The 14,282-nt window shown below is 35.3% G+C and overlaps 1 protein-coding gene and 1 pseudogene across 1 annotated transcript; both read right to left on the minus strand.

Moving 5' to 3' along the window:
- LOC143452745 (G1/S-specific cyclin-E1-like) overlaps nucleotides 1–14,282 on the minus strand; it is a 225,882-nt pseudogene that overhangs the window by 144,531 nt on the left and 67,069 nt on the right.
- LOC143444172 (uncharacterized) lies at nucleotides 594–8,028 on the minus strand. The gene is made up of 20 exons (XM_076943307.1): nucleotides 7,341–8,028; nucleotides 7,103–7,246; nucleotides 6,700–6,777; nucleotides 5,605–6,319; nucleotides 5,035–5,249; nucleotides 4,736–4,875; nucleotides 4,149–4,350; nucleotides 3,971–4,075; nucleotides 3,658–3,880; nucleotides 3,252–3,445; nucleotides 2,958–3,173; nucleotides 2,723–2,844; nucleotides 2,399–2,512; nucleotides 2,107–2,190; nucleotides 1,983–2,048; nucleotides 1,821–1,909; nucleotides 1,392–1,518; nucleotides 967–1,072; nucleotides 822–886; nucleotides 594–725 (listed from the first exon to the last, which is right to left on the minus strand). Exons 1-20 carry the CDS (start codon nucleotides 7,546–7,548, stop codon nucleotides 630–632), a joined length of 3,309 nt encoding a protein of 1,102 aa, XP_076799422.1. The 5' UTR covers nucleotides 7,549–8,028; the 3' UTR covers nucleotides 594–629.

The raw sequence follows: 14,282 nt of genomic DNA on the forward strand, positions 1-14,282 counted from the left end.
TTAAATCCTGTATCACTAAGTTTGCGTTGTGCAGTAAATTATCATACATTACCTATATTACGGAAATTAAGCCCCACAAATTACACACGAAGTTAAATTGAATGCCACAGGAATGTTGAGTTATGCAAAACCACAAATACATTATGCAAGTACATGATAAAATTATTGTTGAACTGCTTATTTGTGGTGTTTCTGATAAAATGCCTGCTACCAATTACTTTTTTTCTCCTCACATGTTGATTACCCTATTGTCTTTTGTTGTACTTTACAGGTATATAGTGATTTGCTTAGCTATTGAAGAACATAAAAATGGAGTGGTTTGACCATACATTATTACTGCATGTTAGGATTTTTGATGCAGACCATTTCACGTTGCTCCTAGGATTGTGAAATCATTCACGTGACCCACGTTCAATTGGGAAGTCTCCTGACTGCATGAGTTAAAGAAAACACATTTACAGATGAATGTATTTGTAGTGAGGAAATTGTTTAAAAGTACTTTCTTCAACACCTTCCTTTCCGCTGATATGCTTTAATTCAATAAATCATTTACAGTGAACGCTTGCCTGACTTATAATTGTACCACAAACAGATTAAGAACTGGAAAGAATTTTATTACAGTACATGAATTAAATTGTGCAATGTTTGCATAAGAACTGTTCTTTTTCTGCCGGTTCAGGAGAGCAGGATTCGTGTATCCAGCGGCAGCATTGATCACATGCATACTGAAAGAGAAATAGGCAAAGCAGTTTGATATTGCTGTAATAGAAGCCTTAATGTTATGACATTACATTGAACAACTTCAGGCGAAAACTATTTACCCATGCAGTGCTCCTTGATGTTGTTTTCGAACAATGAACACAAAATTCGTCAAGGTTCTCTTCGTCTAAAAACAAAACATGAAGTGAAATAATATTATTTTTCATTGAATTAATGGGACCCCAAATAAATTAAGCATGGACTTACCACAATGTCTAAGCAGCATATTTCCAATTGCAATGCGTATTGCATTACAATCTGTGGAAGCCTCTCTAAATTCTTGAAATTCATTTTTCATGTATTGCTGGGCAGCCTACATAAACATAACGTAGAAGTAGCTTTCAGTGGATAGGCATTTTCAAGTTTACAATATTTTGTCACATATAATCCAGAAAAATGTATAATCTCCCACATATGTCCACAGTCTAAATGTTCTATGAATTGTAAAGTGCACATTAGCACTCAACTAGTAAAAGTCAAGCTCTTCTTCTACAATTATTATGCAATTGTGGTCTTACATACATATTGAACAACAAATATTATAGCTATAAGGCAAACTACCATGTGGCTGCATCGTTAGGGCGTAACAAGATATGAGTTAGGGGGTTAATCTTGTATGATTGAACACTTACCATGAGAGAGAGGGGCCCACAACTGTGGGAATCTTTTTGTACATTGTGGCTGTACATCACCACTTTTGCGTCTTCGTAAGATGAATTTGGTTGATGCAATTTCATGTTATGAAATTTCTGGAAGAATCTATTTACAATTGAAATATATCAGTACAGTATAAATACTTGTAAAGTACCGAACTCGAATTTTAAGCTCATGCGAGCCCAAGTGATAGGTGTGATAATATTACAAACATTGAAATTTGTTTGTGAAAGCACAAAGGTCCTTATTGACTCACTGTTGGGTACATTAAAATCCCATATGTCCACGGTATACCACCTGTGTATTTGTTAATAGTAATAAAACTTTTTTGTCAATCATTGGACAAATTTCATGTACCATTCCATGACAGATTACAAGCCAATGTTTTAATCACAGCTTCAGCTTACGTTAAATTAGTTGTAATGGTTGGAGCGATGGTCTTTTCCCTCCCAAGTGGATCATAAATAAACACTTCAGCGTTAGTAACATCAATTGCCTTCAAATAATGTAACGGTTAGGCAGATAGCTAGTGTTACAAATAATCTCAATACATTGAATTTGAATCTCACCAAAAACACCCAGTGTGCTCCAGTGTTTATCATAGTTACAACTGGTTTCATGAAACGCGCAGTTACCTAAAAACAAACTTCATAAACAACATTTAAAAAGGAGCAAATTATGGCTTGAACATACCCAGTCGTTATTTCTGCTGGTAAATCTTCCTTTGTGAAACCATAAAGTACCATACTGTGCTGAAACATTATTCCAATCCTCGTTCTTTGAAAGAAATTTTCAAACCACATGTGAATTCAAACGTGAAATACATACAATTCCAAAGTAAACCAATAACAACTGTATGGAGGTAGAATACCTTATATAATATATGTTTTACACTACAGCACATTCACTACACTAAATCAAATACAACATGCTAGTTGTGGTGCTAAAATCAAGTTTAAAGTATATTGTTTTTCCTCAATTTTACCTTATTTGTAAGCTGTGAAAGGGAATATTTCCTAATGTGAAGTATAAAAATTATATAAATGAAAATACCAAAGCATACCTCAATACATAAGGCTTCTAGTGCTGCATCAATTACCTAAAGATAAAGAGACATACCTACACTTAGCCTGTTTACATACAACCTATACCATGAAGAAAAATTATTAGATCAGCAGATTATTTCCGTGTGCACATATCATAGGTAGGGTAAGGTTTTTCAAAAATGACTAAGTACTGTTTAGGTTGACATTGTAATATAGCCCCTATGAGTATAATGACTGTAACAACAAGGGCTGCACATGCTCACAATATCATCGAGCCAATTGCTTCCTTGAAGAAGACATAAACTTTTTTTCTTTAAAACAACATTTCCAAAAACTGATTCAACTCTGTCACCATCATGATGAGAACACCAAAGCTCTTCAATATCTAGTAAAGATTATAAAAGCATTGGGCATTCAGTTTCTACATCATGTAAAACAAACAAGCAAAATAAATTGAAATTTAAGCAATACTTAGTCTAATTTGTATGTAAAATTTACCCAGATATTTTCTCGGAATTAATTTTCTAGGTGATGGTTCTTTTTCAAATGATGAACTACTTGCCAAGAGCTCATCTGCAATTTCTGTACTTTCATTTTTCTCAACCGGTATATCAATTGATAAAGAACTGTCAAACACTTCAGCTTTTTGTTGAATCTTTTCTGTAGTTTGCAGTGCTGAATCTGACGCAATACTTCGAGAAAGTAACCTGCGATCTAACAAGCTTTGGTTTCAAATGTAGTCGCAGGATTAGTTTAAGATTATAATGCCATCGCAGTAAATACATGAAGTACCTTTCAAAATTGGAATGGCAAAGCCTTCGGAGTTAATTTTCACATCTCCCCCAGCATGGCGTTTAAGTCTCTTGGTAAAGCGATTATTTGTACTTTCATTTTTTAAATGTAAAGACAATCGAGACATAAAGAGAAAATTAACGGGGTCCATTTCACAGAAGGAATATCTATCGCGTAAGAAATGAATATAGATACTTTAAACCTATTGTTTTATAACAGGCAGGCCCGATGGTTACTACAGATAGAGGTAACATTAGAAAAGCAATTTAATGTTACTTTGGTTCAAGTTGTTGTAAAACTGTTTTAACTCACTACAGTAGAATAAAAGTATTATTCCAGTAATATTCCAGGTTACCATGTAAACAACCCATTTAGCCTCCATACTAAACGATAAGATATTTTCTGCTAAAATAGGATACATACCTGTTGTGGACTATGTAGGGAATTCAGAATATCTTCATGAGTTACACTACAATTTTCATGCTTTCCTTGACTTTCTTTTTCAGACAGAACATGGCCCTTTTTAAATTCTGTATTAAGTAGTGTATCACTTTTTCTTGACTGCAAACCCATCCAAGGAGAGATTTTGTCAAACTTCAAATCAACTTTCCATGGATTATTTGTTGGACCTGAATTGAGTAATATCAACTATCACCCAGTAACAAACGAACTATATACCTTACAAAAAGAATTGATAATATTAGTTAAAAGTTAATCACCAAAGAAACCCCGTCCGAGTATTTCTTTACAATAACTTAACCAAACTTCTTCCGGATTTATATCTTCAACATAACATCTATGTTCATCCCTTTTCAGATCATCAACTAAACCCAAACAAATCAAAAACAGCTAAAAAACCATGTAAACAGAATGGATTCACTTCTAGCAATCTCATACTGGGTATTTGACATGTGTTCTTCCAGTTGCCATCTCCAACTAATATTTTTGGTGAAGTACCACATTTATAGCACACAAAGTCATAGGAATACTCTTGGAGTGCACAAAAATGATAAACCGCATTTCTAAATTTAGAAATAGGTAGTTTGTCCTCCAGTCCATAAAACAGAGTTTTCAAGTTTCTTTCAATGCAAACATGATTCTACAAATCAAAAAAACACTTTTATAAATTATAAACTTCCAGCAACAAATTTCTTCCAACATTAGGTAAGACTGAAATTATTAATAGTAAATTAAGACTTATCAATGACTTCATTTCACTTGAATGAAACATTCAGAAAAAATTGATTAAACTTAAATTGCCTTTGAAATTGACGAAGTTAGGTATTAAATTATATAATTGTTATAATCCTGTAATAAAAGAACAACATGGTAAATTTTGACTAATGAACATCTGCAAAGGACCATTAAAAAGCCGGTAACTGCTATATTACGTAAACTTGGCATAATGGCAATTAAAACAAAGCCAAATTATGTGAATTCTATTGTAACTATACAAAATAATGCTAAAATATCATAATGCTAACTTCAATTCCTCTAATTAAGTATGAACATAGCTTGACTGTCAGCAAGAAGGTGTTGTCAAAATTGTGAAAGCCACTTTGATAATTTTGGAATCGAATTAATCCTTGACAGGACATACACTTCTTTGTCACCAACGTAATATCTACAAATTTTAAATTTTATTTTTACAAATTTTATTTACACATAACACTTGTGTCAACAAGTCAACCAAATTGAAAGGAAATGACATTACAAAAAAAATAACAAAAAGCTAAGCAAAACCATATTACAGCATGCTGTTTCTCTAAAAAAAAGCTCGTACCGTGCCATAGCCTTCCCATTCCATACACGGTAACCTTTTTTGATTTTTCAGTAAATGCAACACCCTTGCAAATGGGACAGTTTTTTTCACTGGGCATTAGGAGCTTTGGTGGAGCAGCATCATCAAGGATATAGTGAGGTAAATTTGTTGGTATGCGTTTTTCTTCCAGAAAGTAAGCCATCATGGCTTCATCAAAAGGTAACAGAGTATTGCGTCTTTGGAAAGCAAAACAAAGTATTACAAGTATATAAGAAACACTGAACAGTACCATGTTGCTCGACAAGGGACTTGATCAAAGTTACCATTTGCAGATTTGATTTGTATTCACACAAACATGTAACTATATTACCCATATTCTAATTTATCCAAATCTTTTTCAATTTGTCACATCCCTCGAAAGTATATACTCATGAAAATGTTGATCCAGTAATTATTAAGCATCATATTAAGGTTTTATAAAAGAAAAAAGAGAAAACAAAGACAGGATAAAATAATATAAAAAAAAAATAACAAGTGAAATTAAAGTAATATTAAAAATAGCTTTTGATCTTCAAGCAGCATTCATAATACCTCACTGGCTCACTTGCCTCCAACCATTCCCGTTGATACTGACACATATACCATTTTGCTATGTTTTGGTGAACACAGAACACATTATCACCTTTTGCTATCGGGCACTGACAAAAAAACTGGCTTTTATCATAATCAAATGTTACTCTCACTCTGCACAGTGGTGAAAAGTAACTTTCTTCTTCACATAACACTGAGAAATATTTCATTCTACCGCTATAGCCTAGTGATTCAAAATCCACATAAACCAGTAAAGGGACATGTGCCTGTAAGCTGGCTTCCTGAAGCTGCAGGCATTTCTGACAGGAATTATCCGATATTGAATTCAATCTTCTCAACTCATTCAGATAAAATTGTTGTAAAAAGACTGTTTCAGCAATCTGGGAATATTGAACTGCCAATAAATGTTGACATTCATAGCCCGGATTCATGATTGATAAATGTTTTATGAGATACATACACTCTTCATTAGTGCAAACAGATGCGCTCTGCAAAACATTCTTCTTAACATGTATTGGAGCCAAAGGTCCCTTGCTAGATATTGCAACCATAAATATTCCATTAACAGCATCAATTGTCACACATGGCAGCATACTTTGAAGAACATCATGTTTCTTTTCCCCATGTCTACGTAAGGCTATCGTGCTTGAAAAACATTGGCTGCAAATTTTACACATAAAACCTTTTCTGTGAACTTCCTGGTTACAAATTCTATCTGTAAAAAGACACCAGGCTCATTAATATTTAAGTCTTTGTACAGAAAAAATATAACGTCTTTTCAATTGTGTATAAATTTTGTGCAGTGTTTGGTGAAATGAATTTTCTCTGTCTCTCTATACACTTGTGTGAGAATTTAATTCATGTTATAACATACTGTATTTGAGGATGTTGATAATTTCAGTATGCATGCATTCTGCATAATTTACTGGCTTTGCAGTGTTTCACAACTAATGCTAAATATTTATCAGATGACGTTGAACAGAAAATAGCTGCCCACCCTTGACCCAGCTATTACTATAATCTATCTGTTCAGCAGTTACAAACTGAAAAGTTATGTTTATAATACAACATAATTAGCCAAAAACATTTATGTACCTGTTGATGTAGATGGCAGTTGTTTGTTGTTTGTTGTTTGATGGCAGTCGCTGGACGACTTTATTGATCCACATTCCCCTGGTATAAAAATAGCTCTTACAGCATGACCACATAAAAACTATCAGTACTGACCAGGCAGCTATATATACTGCACAAGGTATAAGTGCAGTAAAATAGGAAAATATCAGCATTGGTTATATTGACATTTTAGAATCATTTCCAGAGTCCGAGTTACAGTACATCCATTAAAACTGAGCAGTATTTGGTAGACCAGATAATGAAGTTTAAAAATGACTAAATGCAAAAAGCTATCAGGCCATAATTAGTATTCATAAATCTTCATAAACAAAAATATGTTTATACAAAGACTAGATACTAAGTGAGTGCAAAGCAATTAACTTACCATTTTTTGTAACGAGGTGGTGTTTTAGAGGTGTACTCCGACCAAAGACATGAGTACAAAAAGGGCAGTGAAAATGACTCCGTCGAGCCTCAGTTTCACTTTTTCTGTCTAGGCATTCTTGCTTGCGGCAAGGAAGAGAAAAACCTTAACAAATACAAACATATAATTTTATAATCTAACAATGCCCAACTTAACATTATCAACACAATTTGAAATTTAGTAATACTTGAACACTTACCCTTTCTACCTTTTACTTCAAATTCCACCGCGAATTTGAAATGCTTTTTTAGAAAATGATTCGAAATGTTTTCATTGGAAGAATGAAAATTTTCATATATTTCTAGATTGCATAAAAAACAATTTTTTCCATGTGAGCTTTCAATTTTTTCAAAAATCTCTTCTTTCTTGCCCCAAAACACTGAAGAGAAATTCTCTTTTAACTCCATCTATTTAAAATCGGATTGTTTAATAGTTTTGAATTTTATGATAAATATTTGTTTATTTATGTACTGGTATGTACTGGTAGACTACTATACTTTACTTTACCAGTATGTACTGGTAGACTACTATAAGCTACAACCTATAATATTCCTTTTTACGATTGCTTAATAATAAATTTAACCTGATACAGGCCTAGCCTAACTTTCAATGCAGTCAAAACACATGACTTAAAATAATTCAATAGGCCTACACACTGACACAGTAATTTCTTTAACATTAATCAGCTTCCGCATTCTGCTAGCCTAGTTCTAAAAAAAAGCAAAAGAGCTCGACTGGGCTAACCTTCCTGCCTTCTGATTCAACCTATTTACCCTTTTCTGATATCGACCCAGGCTTCAATCTACAGAACCCATGACCTCTGTAATCTCGACCCAGGCTTCAATCTACAGAGCCCATGACCTCTGTAATCCCGACCCAGGCTTCAATCTACAGAAGTGTTAAGTCATGAGATAGATGTGGACCAAGATGAAAAAGGAATTACCTGTTTCTAATCAGAAGATCTAGGATTCTAGGTTATGCCAAAAAGTTTCTTACTCGGTGACCAGGTACAACAAAGGCCAATTGAAAGAATTTCGCCAGTACCTGAAAGGTCGTTACGTTCGAGTCGGACTTCCTGAAAATGCGAAACAGCGTGATCGCAGCACGTTCGCAAAGAAGTTTGCCATCGAGTTCCTGTCAAGGTTGTTTGCAGAGTACAGAGCCAGGATCAAAAAGCACGGGGATGATATTGCAATCATGACAAAACTGCTAAAAAACGCAACAGAAGCTGTTTTAGGCTAGCCTGCCTGTAAAATAATCACAGACAATGTCGGCAGTTTTCATTCGTTTGCCGTGGTAAATCGCAACCACTGTTATGGAACAACAACAAAGTACGTCTTGTACAAAATGAAGAATAAAAAACGCTTTGCAAACAGACCGTTTAGAAACATATTGGATGAATAATTATGTTAACTGCATTTTAATATTCTAAAATCTAAAAGAACCTATATCCTTAAGATGCGTTAAAATGTTTATTTATTAGTGAAAAAAAGCAATGAAGTGTATTCCTTTATATGCATAGGCTTTGTGGTGCAGTATTGTGTGAGATATGGCAACGAGCTATGTGTATTTTATAGCGATTAAATGTCATTGTTTATCGAGATAGTATGTGTAAATAGGATTTAATCATGTAAGTATTTTGTATTTCATGTATAGCATATAAATCAATCCCGAAGCGTGGATTTCCCACCTTGAACATAAATTTTCCCTTTATCAAATCACTTCAAAAACTAATCGTCACATGTTAGCGGTAGAAGCAATTCCAGCGACAGACCTCGGGCTACTTTGTTTACCTTCTGCGTATGCTCATAACTGTTACGACATAATAATCAATGAAATCTTGAAAAATTTTGATAAACGTGAGGACTGAGGATCATTTACAGTTTTTGTTGGCTGATGTGACACTTCATGTTCTATCTTCCAAAGATTTAATGCGCAAATTAATGAGTGCAGTAGGTCAAGAGAATCTTACTCCACCAGTTAATAAACGAATTTGTGCTAAATTTCTTCGAGCGCCATAATTCGTCAGAGTCGGCCCAGCTGAAACAAACAAGACGATTAGAATGTGGGCTCCCAGATTGAGAACAAAAATAACAACACGTGTGGTTATGGTTAATGTGAAAGTAGTTAAACTTGATGTTAATAATAGTCATATAACAAGATAAAGATATAAACAAGACAAAATATAATAATGAAGTTGTTCAACTGGCCAAAACAACGGCGACCGAAACAACCAAAACCATAGCATCTCATAACGAAATCCAATAAATGGCACAAAATGTACATGGCTCTAACATTCCTTACCTTTTCAAGTTTAAATATTTGTCCTGAAATGTTGTACGAATTCGCAATGTGTGCATAACCATGGTTGCTAACTTTTGCTTGCAATCTTGTCAATGAACGATTTATCTTACAAACTATGACAATGCACAAAAATTTATGCTCACAACTATTGGTTGTCCTAATCCCTTAAAAATACGTCACAGGTAAACACAACAGAAAGACGTCAAAAAGTTTCTCTGCTCTAAGAAATACGACTACAAATAAATGTGCCTGACTCTGCAGTTTCTTTGCTTTGTTGACCACAGCTTTTCGTGTTCCCTACTTCTGGTTGTTATTTTACTGCTTTTTAAAGAAAATCACAAAAACACTGCTTTCGATGACCACATTGACGCGGTACTCTTAGAAAACCCATTTAAAAAAACTGCCACTCCACAGCTAATTACCATCTCACACTCTCTCGAATACCTATAAAACGTGGACACGTGGTGGAAACAACAGACCTAGCTCCCCGGGACTCGACACTCGACAGTCCGATGTGGCTACATTGGTATGAAGCCAGCCTGTTGAAGCAAGACCGCCTTTCTTTTTTTTTCAATGCAAATGTCATTTACACAGTGGATTAGAATCGGATTTAGCCAAACGATTTATCGAAAATTAAGTTAGACAACTAAATGCATATATATTGCACTAATATAAGTATTTTTTTTCTCGTACGCGCATTTCCTAGTTTCAGACAAAAATGACAGGAAAGCGAAAACAATACGTCCACTGATAAACTCAAACACAGGCGCCATATGAACTGAAATGGTACCAAGCGCACAAACATTTATTGCTTGCTAGCTGTGACAAATGACTTAATGCCGTTTTGTAACAAAGGGAGTAAAAAGGCGGATGACGGAGCATTGGCGGCGAAAGCGGCGTGAGCTGTCTGAAGATAAACGTTTAGCCAGGACACCACTGTGAATGGGGAAAGCGACCACTTGAGTGTGCTAAGGATTAACAATTCCTGGGATATGATTTCTTCCTCCGTGCAAGCTCCATCGGTGACGTAGGCACAATGATCATCGACCCTTACAGTCTATTTTAAAAAAACCTTTGAGTCAAGCGCCAAAGCGTCTCCAAGCTCTCATTATGCGCCTGAATCGTTACGATATTGTTTTTGAATATGTCCCAGGCACTGCATTAGTAATTGCTGCCACATTAAGTCGAGCCTACCCAGAATTGCTCGATCAACCAAACCGAATTGCACAAGTGGTTACAGAACCAATTCTAGATGAAATTCTTGATGAACGATTAAAAGAAATTAAGGATGCAATACAAAAGAATGAGGAATCTCAACTCCTGCTCGAAGTCATCAAGAATGGGTGGCCAGACAACAAAGAATACGGGTGACAAATTGCACAAAGTAAAAATTACCAAATGTATCTCGCAACTTATACGGGTATCAAATTGCACGAAGTAAAAATTACCAAATGTATCTCGCAACTTATACGGGTATCAAATTGCACGAAGTAAAAATTACCAAATGTATCTCGCAACTTATACGGGTGAAAAATTGCACGAAGTAACAATTACCAAATGTATCTCGCAACTTATACGGGTATCAAATTGCACGAAGTAAAAATTACAAAATGTATCTCGCAACTTATACGGGTGACAAATTGCACGAAGTAACTATTACCAAATGTATCTCGCAACGTTGAAGGTATCAAATTGCACGAAATAAAAATTACCAAATGTAACTCGCAATGTATACGGCTATCAAATTGCCAAAAAGTATGGTATCTGGAAAATGGTTATGCATTTTGTAGACATTTTCAGATTAACTTGCAAATCACTACTCCAAGTTAGAAATTAAACTGGGCAAATCGCAAAAGGCCATTGTATTGCACAGCGTTTAACTTTTGCAATTTTAATTTTTGGGATAGAAAAGAAACGTATTGCAATAATTTTGATTAAAAAAGTGTTTTAGTTAAAGAACCGCAAGATGAAGCCAGACTAGTCTATTTTTTGAATTTCGACTCATCTGCGTCAAGTGGTGAAAGCGTTTTATTGCAGTAAAATATTGTGTTTGCTGTTTCAAATTTGAGAAAATTAAGCCTTTTCTCAAACGCGTAAAAACGCTGTGTGTTAGTGATTTTTGGCAGGCCCAACGTCGAATCGTGCAAGATTATAATTAGCGCGCCAACCTAGGTCCGACGAAGATTATTGTTGCAATTTGATACCCGTATACATTGCGAGATACATTTGGTAACTTTTATTTCTTGCAATGTGATACCCGTGCAAGTTGCAAGATACATTTGGTAATATTTACTTCGTGCAATTTGCTACCCGTATACGCTGCGAGATACATTTGGTAATTGTTACTTCGTGCAATTTGTCACCCGTATAATTTGCGAGATACATTTTGTAATTTTTACTTCGTGCAATTTGATACCCGTATACGTTTCGTTATACCTTTGGTAATTTTTACTTCGTGCAATTTGATACCCGTATGAGTTGCGAGATACATTTGGTAATTTTTACTTCGTGCAATTTGTCACCCGTATAAGTTGCGAGATACATTTGGTAATTTTTATTTCGTGCAATTTGATACCCGTATAAGTTGCGAGATACATTTGGTAATTTTTATTTTGTGCAATTTGATACCCGTATACGTTTCGTTATACCTTTGGTAATTTTTACTTCGTGCAATTTGATACCCGTATAAGTTGCGAGATACATTTGGTAATTGTTACTTCGTGCAATCACCCGTATTCTTTGTTGTCTGGCCACCCATTCTTGATGACTTCGAGCAGGAGTTGAGATTCCTCATTCTTTTGTATTGCATCCTTAATTTCTTTTAATCGTTCATCAAGAATTTCATCTAGAATTGGTTCTGTAACCACTTGTGCAATTCGGTTTGGTTGATCGAGCAATTCTGGGTAGGCTCGACTTAATGTGGCAGCAATTACTAATGCAGTGCCTGGGACATATTCAAAAACAATATCGTAACGATTCAGGCGCATAATGAGAGCTTGGAGAAGCTTTGGCGCTTGACTCAAAGGTTTTTTTAAAATAGACTGTAAGGGTCGATGATCATTGTGCCTACGTCACCGATGGAGCTTGCACGGATGAAGAAATCATATCCCAGGAATTTTTAATCCTTAGCACACTCAAGTGGTCGCTTTCCCCATTCACAGTGGTGTCCTGGCTAAACGTTTATCTTCAGACTGCTCACGCCGCTTTCGCCGCCAATGCTCCGTCATCCGCCTTTTTACTCCTTCATGTGGTTGCGCAGGCTATCCGCTCAATTACAAAGCCTCGTAACATTAATGATCCGTAACAAATGCATCCGTAACATTAATGAAAGTTAATTGAAACTAAATGGTTGTTTTGTTTATTGTTTTCTTATTTTGCAATAAAATGGGGCGCGGATTTTTTAGAAACCGTCAAGGGGGGCTTGAGTCCTGTTCTAAAGTGTCTGGTTATTCCGATTTAAGGCTGGAAGCTACAAAACTTGCACAAACGTGCTCTAAAAACACGCAATCCAACAGCAGGGCTTTGTTTTACTAAACCAAAAGTAATATGATAAACAAACAAAAAATGAAACATTTCTAGACCCGGAACAATTCTTCTTTCCAGGTTGCTTTGCTAGGAAGCAATACAGCAATCTAGGCTAAAAGCATAAAAGCAGTTTTTAACAAGTTTAACATTTCGCCTTGCAATTGCTATAATTTTCCTTTAAACGCAAATTGTCATGTTAAATTGGCTTTCACATGCAACTCTTTATCGCTTTAAGGACAATAATTAGGCATAATGCGTGCGATTGCCGTCATCGATATCCTAAAGGCCTAAAAAGTAGAATCTCCAATGGAAAGGCAAAAAATCGTTTGCCCCTACTGGGTGCCAAAAATCAACTTAATTTTTCTCGTTATACAAAAACACTACGGAAGCGCTTGAGAAACCAAAAAATAAAAAATTTTGGAAGTAACTTCCGTATAGATATTGGCGATTTGGCGAGAGCATAACAAATAAAATTTGCAAGAAGGAACTGTAGCGGTGCGATCCCGACAGAAGTTTGCATTCGATTGTCAAAGCAGAGTTTTCGTTGAAAACACTACGTGCATATCAAAACATGGAAAGAAACAGGGATACACTTTCGCCAGCTAGCACAATGCAAATAAAGTTTTACGTTTAAAGGATGCTGAAAGCTGATGCTGATGTTTAAAAAGTTTAAATGATAGACCTCATGCTGTCGCTGAAAAGTCTCTTTAGGTAGGCCTTATGCCGAAAAGTCTCATAAAATTATATTTGTGTTGAAAATATTAGCAAGAAAACGCAAACTAAAGAGGACATTAGGACATTTTTCAGTATCCTTGGAGGACAATTCATTTTTTTTAGAAAAGAGGCCCTAAGTAACACTAATAGAAGGCTAGGCATAAAAAACTCGCACCTTTGCTTTGATAATAATTGGTCTTTTTACATGTGCGGTTCATTTGCAATCTTTCTGGCGCACGTTTGAACTTAACAGACCCCAACCTCGAAATTAAGTCAATATGCGCGGATTGCGCGCATGTAAAACCACCAAGGGCTGGTACGGAATTGAAGAAACGCGTGGTCAGCGTTCAAAAAGGTATGTAGAGCTGGTAGGGCAAGTGGTTAGAAAACCCTTTTTAAATCGGCAATTCAGGATGTTTCATAACTACAGTAATTTTTTGGAAATAAATACAACTTCTCTCCTACAAGTTTTGTCGAAAGTGTAAACAACTAACTCGAAATAACTAACTAAAAAAGGTCAATTCCTCCTAAAAGAGGACAAATGGTAGGCCTATTATAATTAATTATAATTATAAACTAATAAACTTTGGCACATTGA

Source organism: Clavelina lepadiformis, chromosome 1 (assembly GCF_947623445.1).
Source record: "Clavelina lepadiformis chromosome 1, kaClaLepa1.1, whole genome shotgun sequence".
Classification (NCBI taxonomy): Eukaryota; Metazoa; Chordata; class Ascidiacea; order Aplousobranchia; family Clavelinidae; genus Clavelina; species Clavelina lepadiformis.

What these genes read in the sequence shown, in the direction of transcription:
- LOC143444172 (XM_076943307.1), bottom strand. Translation starts at nt 7,548, where the DNA reads ATGGAGTTAAAAGAGAATTTCTCTTCAGTGTTTTGGGGCAAGAAAGAA. An exon ending in ACTGCCATCTACATCAACAG is followed by an intron (nt 6,320 to 6,699) that starts GTACATAAATGT and finishes GTCTTTTTACAG; the next exon opens with ATAGAATTTGTAACCAGGAA. An exon ending in TATGCTGCTTAGACATTGTG is followed by an intron (nt 887 to 966) that starts GTAAGTCCATGC and finishes TTTTGTTTTTAG; the next exon opens with ACGAAGAGAACCTTGACGAA.